The 11,796-nt window shown below is 43.0% G+C and overlaps 1 protein-coding gene across 1 annotated transcript in view; it reads left to right on the top strand.

Moving 5' to 3' along the window:
- The window catches only part of COCH (cochlin), a 48,147-nt gene extending 37,430 nt beyond the window's left edge, over nucleotides 1–10,717 (top strand). Inside the window, exons 5-11 of the mRNA XM_018554153.1 lie at nucleotides 890–943; nucleotides 2,695–2,739; nucleotides 2,882–3,029; nucleotides 3,127–3,230; nucleotides 5,596–5,822; nucleotides 6,250–6,766; nucleotides 10,154–10,717. Coding sequence (XP_018409655.1) covers nucleotides 890–943; nucleotides 2,695–2,739; nucleotides 2,882–3,029; nucleotides 3,127–3,230; nucleotides 5,596–5,822; nucleotides 6,250–6,766; nucleotides 10,154–10,329 — 1,271 coding nt within the window. The 3' untranslated portion in view covers nucleotides 10,330–10,717. The remainder of the gene's footprint in view (nucleotides 1–889; nucleotides 944–2,694; nucleotides 2,740–2,881; nucleotides 3,030–3,126; nucleotides 3,231–5,595; nucleotides 5,823–6,249; nucleotides 6,767–10,153) is intronic.
- The last annotated feature ends 1,079 nt before the right edge of the window (nucleotides 10,718–11,796 follow it).

Here is an 11,796-nt window from a genome sequence, read left to right as displayed (position 1 = left end):
GCCGGGAGTGTCGGATGAACGGATGATCCGACACTCTCGGCGCAGAGATGGGGGGACCGCTGGCCGCTGGGTACCGATCCGGCGCTGGTGCGTCCGCACCGGCGGTAGTTACGCCACTGTGCCCATACACTGCACGATTCTCGTACGAGAATCGCGGGAAATCCCGCGATCGTACGAGAATCGTGCAGTGTATGGAAGGCGTGCGACCGTTTCTACTGTACGGTCGCACGTCTTCCGTCGAACCAGCAGGCTAGAAAACCCACCGGGAATCGCACACAGCCCGTTTGCAGTCATCTTAAGCCCGCCCCTCATTGCAGTCATCTTAAGTATGAGAGTACGATCTGCCTGTCCAAGATGGGCAGATCGTACGTTTTTTAATCACTTTACAACCATCGCAAGACTAAGGTCTTGCGATGGTTGTACAGTGTATGGCCACCTTTACAGATATGAATGGGGCCTAATACACACACACGCAGAATAATACCCCCTGTCCCTCACACACATAAAATAAAATAGAGAGCCTTGTCACCTGCACACTCCCTGGTGATCCAGTGGTTGATTAGTAAGGTCCGGTGCAGACCTTACTAATCCTTCCTTTTGGTCGGAGCTCAGAACTGTCAGAGCTCCAGCCGAAAGGAATTACCGATTGCCGGAGCTAACAGGAGCAGCTATGCAGTCTATGCATGCTATGATTTTATGATTTGTGATTTGTTTTTGTTTTTTTAAGGAAATGCCTTAAAATACATTTTTCTTTTAGTGAAAATTCTGTTTCTTTTATCTCTCACACAGCAGTGGTCTGCACTTGCAGAGCTGGCTAAAAGCCACACCCCTCAGACCTGGGGTGTGTCACGATCAGTAAAGTACATAAATGTCCTTTACTTTCTTTCAGAATACAAGAGTCGTGGGATGGAGGTCTCAGGAAAACCAGTGTCTACCAGTACAAGTGAGTAACAATATTTGCCCCATCATGTAACTCATTTTAAGATAATGAATATATGTTTTTTATATATGGAGCTAACTTAAAAGAATCCCATTTGGCAAAGGTTCAGTGATGTTAAAATAAGTCCACAAAGGTATCTGACATCCTGTTTACCAGCTTTGGCTAGGCACCACCGATGAACCTCTCGTTCATTGATATGACAGCGGGTGTTCGACCCCTTTAGTACTGTCACTCAGAGGATGTACAGATGCATCAGGAAACCTGTTCTGAGAGAGATGTCAAGGCTTTCATCACAACATTGTCCCGAAATGCTAATTGACTGTCTCTGGCTTCAGTATTCTCCAAATCAATGACATGGAATAAGCATGAGCGGCAGTGAAATCAAAGTAAAGTCAGAGTTGCTTATCTGTGTACTTGTTCCAGGTCGGTGATTTGGAAAGTAATGAGGCCGATGTATAATGGCTTCATAATGGCCTCGTTATAGCTATCCTCACTGGTTTATGACCCTGATTTACTAAAGGAATAGAACATGTTCTCTTTCAGAGTGAATTGTCACTTATCCTAAAGTAGCATTAAACACTCCTCTATTCTTCTCCTAAAGTATTTGCTTCCATCAAAGTAATTTAAAGCAGCATCTATGTGTTGAGACTATATCCCAAATTTCTTACTTTTTTTGACACTCACTTCGTAAAGATCAATGCCGCTGCTTGAACTTCTGGTTGGAGAGGATGGGGAGCATGGGGAGTGCACACTGTAGAGGTTAAATTACCTCTCATGTCAGCAGTAATAGGTTCCTCTTCCCCTCTGATGGCACTCCATCTATCATAAGGTCTTTAATAAAAAAAAAAAAAAGGTTTTATTTTAAAATGTAGCCGGGAATGAGAAGCCGGAAAGGCAATAAAAAAACTAATAAAACTGCTGCTTGAATGAGGTGAAACAAAGCGTAAATTTGCAAAGAGAAAATTCACTGAGCTAAGTGAATCAGGAAAAGTTGTGCTGACATCAACCATCCAATCACATGCAAGCTTGTACATTGCTGGTTAATTTTTGCAAAGTGAATTTTCACTTTCTTTCACCTCAGTCACTATATACTGTAAGTGAAAATTCACTTTGAAAGTGAATGATGCTCTATTATTTAGTAAATCCCCACACGTTATCTTTTGATTATATGTACTATAGACCAACAGTTCTCAACCTTTTTTTCAGTCACAGAGCCCTTTAAAGGGATGAAAATCTCAAGGCAACCTAGTCTAAAATGCAATTAATTAGGGTAAACCATGCAAAAACACAAAAAAAGTTTCCCCTTCATATCAGGAGCCCCCTTCCCATCAAAGTTCACCCTTCACAACAGAGTCCCCCCTTTCATATCAAAGTTCACCCTTCACATCAGAGTCCCCCCTTTCATATCACAAGCCTCCCTACTGATCAGTTCCCCCCTTCATATTTTAGTGTCTTCTTTGATATCAAAGTTCCCCGTTTACATCAAATCCCCCATATCAGAGTCCTACCATCACCTCAGGAGCCACAGCTGTGGCAGCATGGCAGAGAACGGGAAGTAGAGAAGGCCTTTCTGAATGGTTCCCACCCTCCCTGCCGACCTACCTGCACCATGGAAAGGCATGATGCTGTGTAAAAATTTTGAGGCACCCCTGAGGAAGTCAGGAGGTGCCCTGGTTGAGAAAAGCTGCTTTAGACAAACCTATACTGGACATGTGAAGGAAATAATACAGATTGTATTTGTCTTATTCTTGCAGCTAGACGCCAGAAGAAAACACCACAAAAGTCAACTGGAAATAAAGGTATAAAATAACTGTGTAAAAAGAGCAGTGAAAGCGTGCATGTCTACTAGAACCACCTGGAATCTTTATTTTTATAAGCAGGATTCTGTAAGTAGTTAATGTAATTACTGTACAAGTCTTATCTTCCCCTCTTCACATCTAGACTGTAAAGCTGAAATTGCCTTCCTGATGGATGGCAGTAACAACATCGGACAGCGCCGGTTCAACCTGCAGAAGAATTTTGTAGCTAAAGTGGCTTTCATGCTGGGAATTGGCACAGACGGGCCTCACGTAGGAGTAGTGCAAGCCAGGTAATATGTTTTTCAGATTACGGAATGTGATTGAGAATAATGGTTATGAAAGATGACACACCTTATTCACTGCATGTGTCTCAATTATTTTACACAGCGAACTGCCAAAGACAGAGTTCTTTCTGAAGAATTTCACCTCTGCAAAGGACGTCATGTTTGCAGTGAAAGAGATCAGCTACAAAGGAGGAAACTCTAACATAGGTTAGGAATGATGAACCTCAAAACAGAAACTCAATGAAATTAACAATGTTTGTTTTTTTTTAGCACCCCTGACCCCCAAAGGCAGGTGGTGAACCCCAGAGGCAGGGAGGGCTCACATTTCAATCTCAGGGATGGATCCGTAGCCAGGTTTTGGGAAATGAATACTGAATTGGGCGCCAGTCACTTTAAGGACCTTTTCAAAACTGGGAGAGAGGGTAAAGGGCTACAGCCACCCATAGACATTAGACTCCAGACTCACCAATCCCTTCCAGCTTCCACAGTGCAGGAATAGGTTTAGTTGAGCAGAGGATGACACTGTGTAATGGAACCACAGCTGGATAAAGAATATGCTTAAGATCTTCTCTGGGAAAGACACCAGACTTGTTCCTGAGGTCTATGTCATCATTTCTGGCACCTCCAGCAAATAAAAGCTCCTCTGGTTCTCCGGATACAAAAAACGGGATTGTTTTACTCCTGGAGATCCGTGCTCGTTCTATTACCCTTTAAAGAGGGGTCTGTCAACCGTATCAGTAACCTGATAACAGCATATGAGAAAAGAGAGGTGGACTGCCTTCAAAGGGGAGGCAGTCTAAGGGTTTACAAATGATCGGGAAAGACCCAATTTTAGTATTTTGTCCAAAGAAACAACTTTATTTGGTGTATATCCAAACACCACTACATACATTTAAACAAAAATGACATACGCAATAAAAACTGAATGAACACTGACTATAAGCTATTTTGTTCTGGGTGGTGATTTTTGACCCGAATTGATTTGTGCACCTTTGAGTCAAAACCCTATGTTCACTACCTTTTGAATGTCAGCAGCACCTTCTCTAGGTGAAAAATGGTGAAAAAACAGGTTAGTTATATTTATCTTTAGTTGGTGTACTCTATAATGAGTTATTCCTTTTGATTCATATTGACCTGTATTCAGTTGGTGACATTCATCGGATTATATTTAATAGATTGTAGCCCCACTAAGGGGGGGGATTTTATTGAAGTGGATACAAAAATTCGGGTCTGTCCCGATCATTTGTGAACCCTTAGACTGCCTCCCCTTTGAAGGCAGTCCACCTCTTTTTTTTCATCCTCTGGTTCTCCATTCCAGACAGTTCCAGACCCCACCTGGGTCCACATCTGACCTCTGCAGACTTCAGGTCTAGTTAGCTTCTCCAACTGTGTACACCCTACCCCCAGGCTGCCCTGAGCACATGGCAATTCCTGAGTATTTATGCACTTCCCCATTATGTGCCACTGGCCATGAAACTCCTAGTGAATGGCTGAAGAGACATAAACAACCCCAATGTCCTCCCACTGGCTGCCCACTCTTTGGTAGGGTCACATCCGACTACAGGTAGGTGCAGACAATAGCAGACCACCTAGAAAGGACCAAATGGTTACAGACTACAAATCAGCCAGACTGATTACAGTTCCAGCAACACTAAATTTAAAGAGCCGTTACAATTAGGGCGAATGGGCTACATTTTCATTTACTCAAAGCTAAACTCCAGACAAACTGCTAAATGAGCAGCTGACATATATACACAGGAGCTGTTATACCCGTCAAAGAATTTACAGAGCCAGAGCGACATTGGAGGACTAAACCTTTTCTGCTGCAGTTAAGCAATACAACCAGGTCACCTCTTTATTCCCAGCTGTTTCACTGGACAATAAGACCTCATACACACACATATGTAGGGAGCTATAAAGCATACACATCCATATCGAAACTTTCAGCCAGGAGTGAGAGCCGCAATTTTACATTGAGTTGTACAGGGAGCAGCACACAACAGCTGTCCCTCTGACCACGCTGAGCAGAGGGATGACTTATAAGTTTGCTGCCGTTTCTTTAGGCCTCATTCATGCAGACACGCAGCGCCATATAGCATGCAAAAGTCCATGCAGAAACCTGCATCCGGGAGTGACATCTGTTGCATTTGCAGCCACCTGTAAAGCTCAATGACCAGATGCGGCTGCACACTGGTAATCGCCGATCTACATCTACTACAGATACAAGCCCCTGGACCCAAACTTCTGCATCCAGGGGTAGGGATACAGCTGCTCTAGGAAACTTTCCCTGCATGTCTCTATGTTAATGAAGTCTCGATCTAGTGAAATGTCAAGGCAACAATCCAGTACGCTGCATCTATATTGAACCAGATCAATGAAGTAAAACTAGAGCCACAGTAGACATGCAGTAACAACAGCCACTGCCCATCTCCCTAGAACTGTAAACTTATATGTAAAAGCTGTGATATGTACCTCCTCTCCTTTCATTCAGCTACCAGTTTGTAGCCACAGACATTTACATTTTATTCTGTGTACTCTACTTCTATTGAATCTCCCCTCTGCTTATATTTAGGTAAAGCTATAAAACATACAGCTCAGTCTTTCTTCACTATCAATAATGGAGTGCGAAAAGGAATCCCAAAAGTCATGGTGGTATTTATTGATGGATGGCCCTCTGACAACATCGAAGAGGCTGGTATAATAGCTCGAGAATATGGCATCAATGTCTTCATTGTGTCGGTGGCACCTCCATCCCCAGAAGAACTTGGAATGGTGCAGGATGTAGCATTTATAGACAAAGTGAGTAGTAACAGCTCTTAAATAAAGAAATGTTGTAACACAATGATTTACTCTCACATGGGTGGTCCGATCAGGTCGGCCTGCCAGCTTTGAAGGTGGACCTAATCGGATGCCCAATGTAAGTCTATGCGTAGCTGGATCTAAAGGAACGGGCGTCTGTTTACATCGGTTGCCCCCCACCTCCAGCCAGGTCCAGAAAAGGAAATGGAACAGTGGTAGTAGTGGTGGTTGTGGTGGTTTGGTAGTGGTGGTGGGGGTCTTATGAGATGATCCCTACCTCAGAACCACTACATCCCAACACAGTAACAGAACCTGGGTAACAGGGAAACTTGAGCTGCCGCTAAATAGGAGTTTTGCAGTTAATTTGAAATAGCATGATATAAGTTTGGACTTTTATATAAAAAGATTGCATTACTTTTTTTTATAGGCCGTTTGCAAGAACAATAGCTTTTTCTCCTTCCACATGCAAAGCTGGTTTGGTACCACTAAATACACAAAGCCTCTGATCCAAAAGTTGTGTACACACGAGCAGCTTCTCTGCAGCAAGACCTGTTACAACTCTGTCAACATTGCGTTCCTGATTGATGGCTCCAGTAGCATCGGGGATCAAAACTTCCGTATCATGCTGGACTTCATATCTAACATTGTGCGTGCATTTGAAGTGTCTGATGTTGGTGCAAAAGTAGCCGCCGTACAGTTCACTTATGATCAGCGTTTAGAGTTTGGCCTGAATGACTACGCCGCCAAGGAAGATGTCCTGCGGGCCATTTACAACATCCCTTACATGAGTGGTGGCACTGCTACTGGAGATGCCATCAACTTTGCTTTGCGCAGTGTATTCCAGCCAACTAAAGACGGGCACAACAAAAACTTCCTAGTTCTCATCACTGATGGCCAGTCTTATGACGATGTCAGGGGGCCAGCTATTGCTGCACACAAAGAAGGTAAAGAAAATGTATATTCAGATTATTCCTGACCACATATTGCAAGAAGAGGGGCAGCTGTTCGTAGGGCTGGAACACTCAATGTATACTTTCTCTAGGATAAGGGTCGTGTTTATTTGCGGTCCACTGAGTTATGCAAAAAAGCAGCATAAAACAGCAAATGTACTGTTCATGCTGTTTTTCATAGAAAGATGGTAGATATTACAAACCATCCTAAAAAGTGCTTTAGTGGGAAGAATGTGCCACAGAAGAGAGAAAAAGGTATGACATTGGGTTGTACGTGTAAGAGAGAAGTATGGAGAATATGACATTGGGCAGTATGTGCTGGAGAGAAAGGTGGAGGGTATGATAGTGAGCAATATGGGTAGAAGAGAAGTGTCAAAGGTATGACATTGGGCAGTATGTGCAGCAGAGGAGTATCGAGGGTATGAAAACTGGCAGTATGTGAGTAAGTACAGAAGAGTGTTGAGGGTATGACAGTGAGTGTATGTGAAGAAGAAGAGTGTAGATGGTATGAGAGTGAATAGTATTGTGCAGGACAGGAGTGTGGAGGGTAAGGCAAGGGCAGTAGGTGCAGGAGATGTGTGCCAGGGTAGTAGGTAGTATGTGTTGGAGAGGAATGTGGAGAATATGACAGCCGTCAGTAGATAGGAATGTGAAGGAGAGGATTGTAGAGGGTATAACAGAGGGCAGTATGTGCAGGAGAGGAGTATTGGGGGTATGATGGCGGGCAGTATGTGCAGGAGAGGAATGTGTGGGGGGAATGAAGGTGGGCAGTATGTGCAGGATAGGATTGTAAAAAGTAGGGATGCACCGATACCAAGTACAGTACTCGGTACAAGTACAAGTAGAGATACTTTTCCAGCTCCAAGACTAGACTAAGAAAAATTAAAAAGTTAGGAGGCAGCTGTCATTTGTAAGGAGCACGCGGAGCTTCTGGGATTTGTACATCTCTGTTTTAATGTATGATTTTGTATTTATAAATATAAATAAAGGGATGCACCGATACCAGTTTTGCGAGTACAAGTACTGGTACTTGCCCAAGTACTTACAAGTACAAGTACTGATACATTTTTGTTTATTGTCATGTGACAGTTTTTCTAAAACAATACAGACTAATGATTTCAGGACAGTGGTGAAGCACCAGAACCAGGTCCCAGCTGCAACCGCTGCAACCCTGGTAGCTCTCATGAAAATGCCAAGTTTTGGTGCATCCCTTGTGAAAACTATGACAGTGGGCAGTATGTGCAGGAGAGAAGTGTGGAGAGTTTGATAGTGGGTAGTACATGCAGGAGAGGATTGTGGGGGGGTATGGCGGTCGGCAGTATATGCAGGAGAGGAGAGTGGAGGGTAGAACAGTGGGCATGTTGTGCAGGAGAGGAGTGTGGGGGGTATAACAGTGGGCAGTATGTGCAGGAGAGGAATGAATGTGAAGGGTATAACAGTGGGCAGTATGTGCAGGAGAGGAATGTGAAGGGTATAACAGTGGGCAGTATGTGCAGGAGGGGAGTGTGGAGAATGTAACAGTGGGCAGCATGTGCAGGGGAGGAATGTAGAGGGTATAACAGTGGGCAGTATGTCAGGTTTAATTATTCCTCTGTGTGTCAAATAGATGAATCAATCCGCTGGGTTCCACATTGTTGTTGGCTTTCTTTTGCAGCAGTTACATTTTCCCAATAACAGCAGATCCATTGGACTTAGTTCACCACTCTCTATTCCATATTATCTCAATTTTTTCAACTGGAAATTTTTTAACTGCTGTTAAATATTTGGTCAGGGATCTTAAAATGTTTAAACATGTTCCCTGTCACATAAACACAATATCAGTGATAAAATTAAAAAAATTAAGAAAAGACATTATTTACGAATGTAACTTTGGTGTTTACTGAATGATGCAATACAAAGAGCAGTGTTGTGCACCATCCAATAACAGGCAGTTAGACATAACCATCCAGCTACAGTCTAGATATCAGATCAGTTATTATGGGTCAGTGCTCATTTCTGAACATTGCATAGCATTTACGGTAGTTATGTCATTATCAACATTTGACTATTAATCAGCACATTATAGCTTTAGTTTGCTTTCTAATAATTTATAGTCATAACTTAAAGGAGAACTATACAGTAAGGTGAGTGCTTTTCACTCACCTCATAGTTCTAGCTGACCTGTGACAATAAGACTGTCACAGGTCGGCTTAGTAGATCGGGAGGTGAGCGAACACATACCGGCGTTCGCTCACCTCTCGATCCTGTCACGGCTCTCACGGCTCTCGATTCCCCCCTCCCTGCTCCGATCCGCCAGCGCTGACTGGCGGAACGGACGGGGGAGGGGGCGGGTACAGCTGGCTTTGCCTCTAGATAGGCATAGCCAGCTGTCAGTCACGCAGCTGGGCGGATCCAGACATAATTGTCGGGATCCACTTCAGCTGCGGCGTCTCAGTATACCGCAAGCAGCAGCTCGCGGTATACTGCGGCGTCTCAGTATACCGCGAGCTGCAGCTCGCGGTATACTGAGCCTAGGGTGACGGGAGGACGCTAGTTTGTGTCCTCCCGTTGCCCTAAGGAGAACTATGGGGAAAAGCCTTAACCCCATAGTTCTCCTTTAATAGTCATACAAATCAGATTGTATGGATTTCCCTACTGGCTAAACCGGGAATAGCATGTGCTAGTGGGAATGTACAGTATTTTGTATTTGCGTATAATCTCTAGGCCTGAGGCTAGGTTCACACTATGGCGATCCGTGACTGCACAGCCATTGTGCACGAAGCTGTGCGGATGGCCGAACGGTCATGGAATCACCCACCACTTCTGATCACGCTGGCGGTGCCATTATTTTCTAATTGCACTAGGGTTGTCACCCGTCCGATTTTGACCCGGCAGTCCGGTTTTGGTGTGTTGTGTCCTGGTGAACAGCCAGCGTGCACCCGGACACAAGACACTCAGTGCAGACACCCGCACTTTTAATTTTCTGACAGGTGCAGCTGCCGAGGTCCTTGTCAAGCGCGATTTCAATCAGCCGCACCGCCCGGATCTTCCTCTGAGCTGCGGGCAGCCTGTGTGACTATGGAAATCAAACTTTTTGGGAAACTGCCACACTAAAGGCCATATCACACTTTTGCGATGTGGTAATGCACATCGGTGCCATTAATTATGAATGGCATTTCAATGCACCTGCATTGTAGTGTACAGCAACATGTGGTAGTGCTTTGCTGTGTGTATTACACAAATGGGTCGTGTCCAACTAAGGACCACTGAGGTACATTGGCAGCCCATTTAAAATAAGTAGGCTTCTGTAACACAATACTAAAACTATTTTCATCCTGGATGGAACCCCATCCTGCCTTGGTATAAGGTTGACTAATAATCATTATACTTTTGTTTTTATAGGTGTAACCGTGTTTTCTGTCGGCGTAGCTTGGGCACCTCTTGACGACCTAAAGGACATGGCATCTGAACCCAAAAACTCCCACACCTTCTTCAGCAGAGAATTTCCAGGGCTGGAGCAAATTGTTCCTAGCATAATCCGTGGAATCTGCAGAGATTACCTGGATTCACAGAAGTGATGTCATTCGATAAACTATCCCCCGAGAGAGCACTGACAAATAGGCGGTTTATAAATACTGGAGAAAATGGGGGGAAAGGAAAGCAAACAAGCAATATGCAGAACCCATAAGTTACAGAAAGGCACTGCATTTTTCTTCTTTGCTGAATGTCTAGAATATAATCTTTATCTTCATCCACTTGTATGTTTTTTTTAAGAACATTGACACTGTCTTTTTATATGTAAGGGAATATACAGTCACAGGGAGCTCAGAATGTATTTAGTCCTTTGTCCCTTAATGGCAAGTAAAATGCCCGATTTAGATGGCTTTTGGTATGTTTTCTTAATTGAGATCTTTCATTCAGCTTTAGGTCCACCAAAACCTACTGATCTGTACCATAAAAGAACTGAATAAAAAACTTAGCAAGTGCACTTTTTTCAATTCCCCCATCATACAAATCTATTAAAAGAAAAAAAAAAAAAACCTTTCCCATAAAACAGGATTGTGGATTGCCCTGCAGTTGGTTCTACATTTTATGAACTTGTGCTTGTAATGCTTTATAGCTGCATACTAAAAGAGGGCCATTAGGTGGCACCATTGCACAAGCAAAGCTTTACACATATAAAATGCAATTTTTACGACAGAGCTTACTAAAATTTGGTAAAAGAATGGACTACAGTGGGCTATTACCTTCATAATTAAGATAACAGCCAAAAGAGGTAAAACAACGTTTTGTACTACAACTGGTATTTTTTTTAAGGTAAACATCCAGTAATAACTCAGATTGTTGTTTTGTTTTACTGTGTGTGGGAAGCTGTACCTGTATAGTACATTAATCTGTGTGTATATATATTTATATATTTGATAACTGAAGATTGATGTATCGGACCAAAGCACGCAATTTTACATCAAATAAATGCCTTGGCTTTATAATCTGCAGTACTTCTTTAAAAATTGAAATATTAGGACTTTTGCTAGAGCTAAATATTAACACAAGGTGTGAAAACCAGATATGAAAGGGTTACTTGTAGTTGATCTTTAAGTTAGAGTCATCTCATGAACTTCTTTTTTTTTTTCAATACTGCGTTTATTCACACAAAATGTAACATACAATTCTACACAGAACATTGTCAAAGTCTTACAACATAAAGCTCACGATATTGGGAGAGAGCTAGTCAAGCAACAATCTAAGATGGTCTAGGCCATAGTGCAAACAGTAATAAGTGATTGAGGGCCCCCTCCCCTGGTTAAGAAGGGAATTGCCTGGTTTGACCTCTTGCTGGGGTCTATCAATAAGGTGAGCACCCCTATATCTGGTGTGGTGCACGTGGTGCATTTGGTGAAGGAACAAGTAATATTCAGCACTATTGCTATATTTGGACATCTTTCGCGGATTTATGAAGATTTAAAGACTTTACACCTAAGTGATATATAATACATATCAAGTTAAATATTAGATTCTACCCCTTAGAGTATTCCTCCTGTAAG

Source organism: Nanorana parkeri, unplaced genomic scaffold (genome assembly GCF_000935625.1).
Source record: "Nanorana parkeri isolate BGI_ZX_2015 unplaced genomic scaffold, ASM93562v1 scaffold144, whole genome shotgun sequence".
NCBI lineage: Eukaryota > Metazoa > Chordata > Amphibia > Anura > Dicroglossidae > Nanorana > Nanorana parkeri.
Note: the sequence above shows the minus strand (reverse complement) of the source record. Positions and strands in the feature narration are given on the sequence as shown.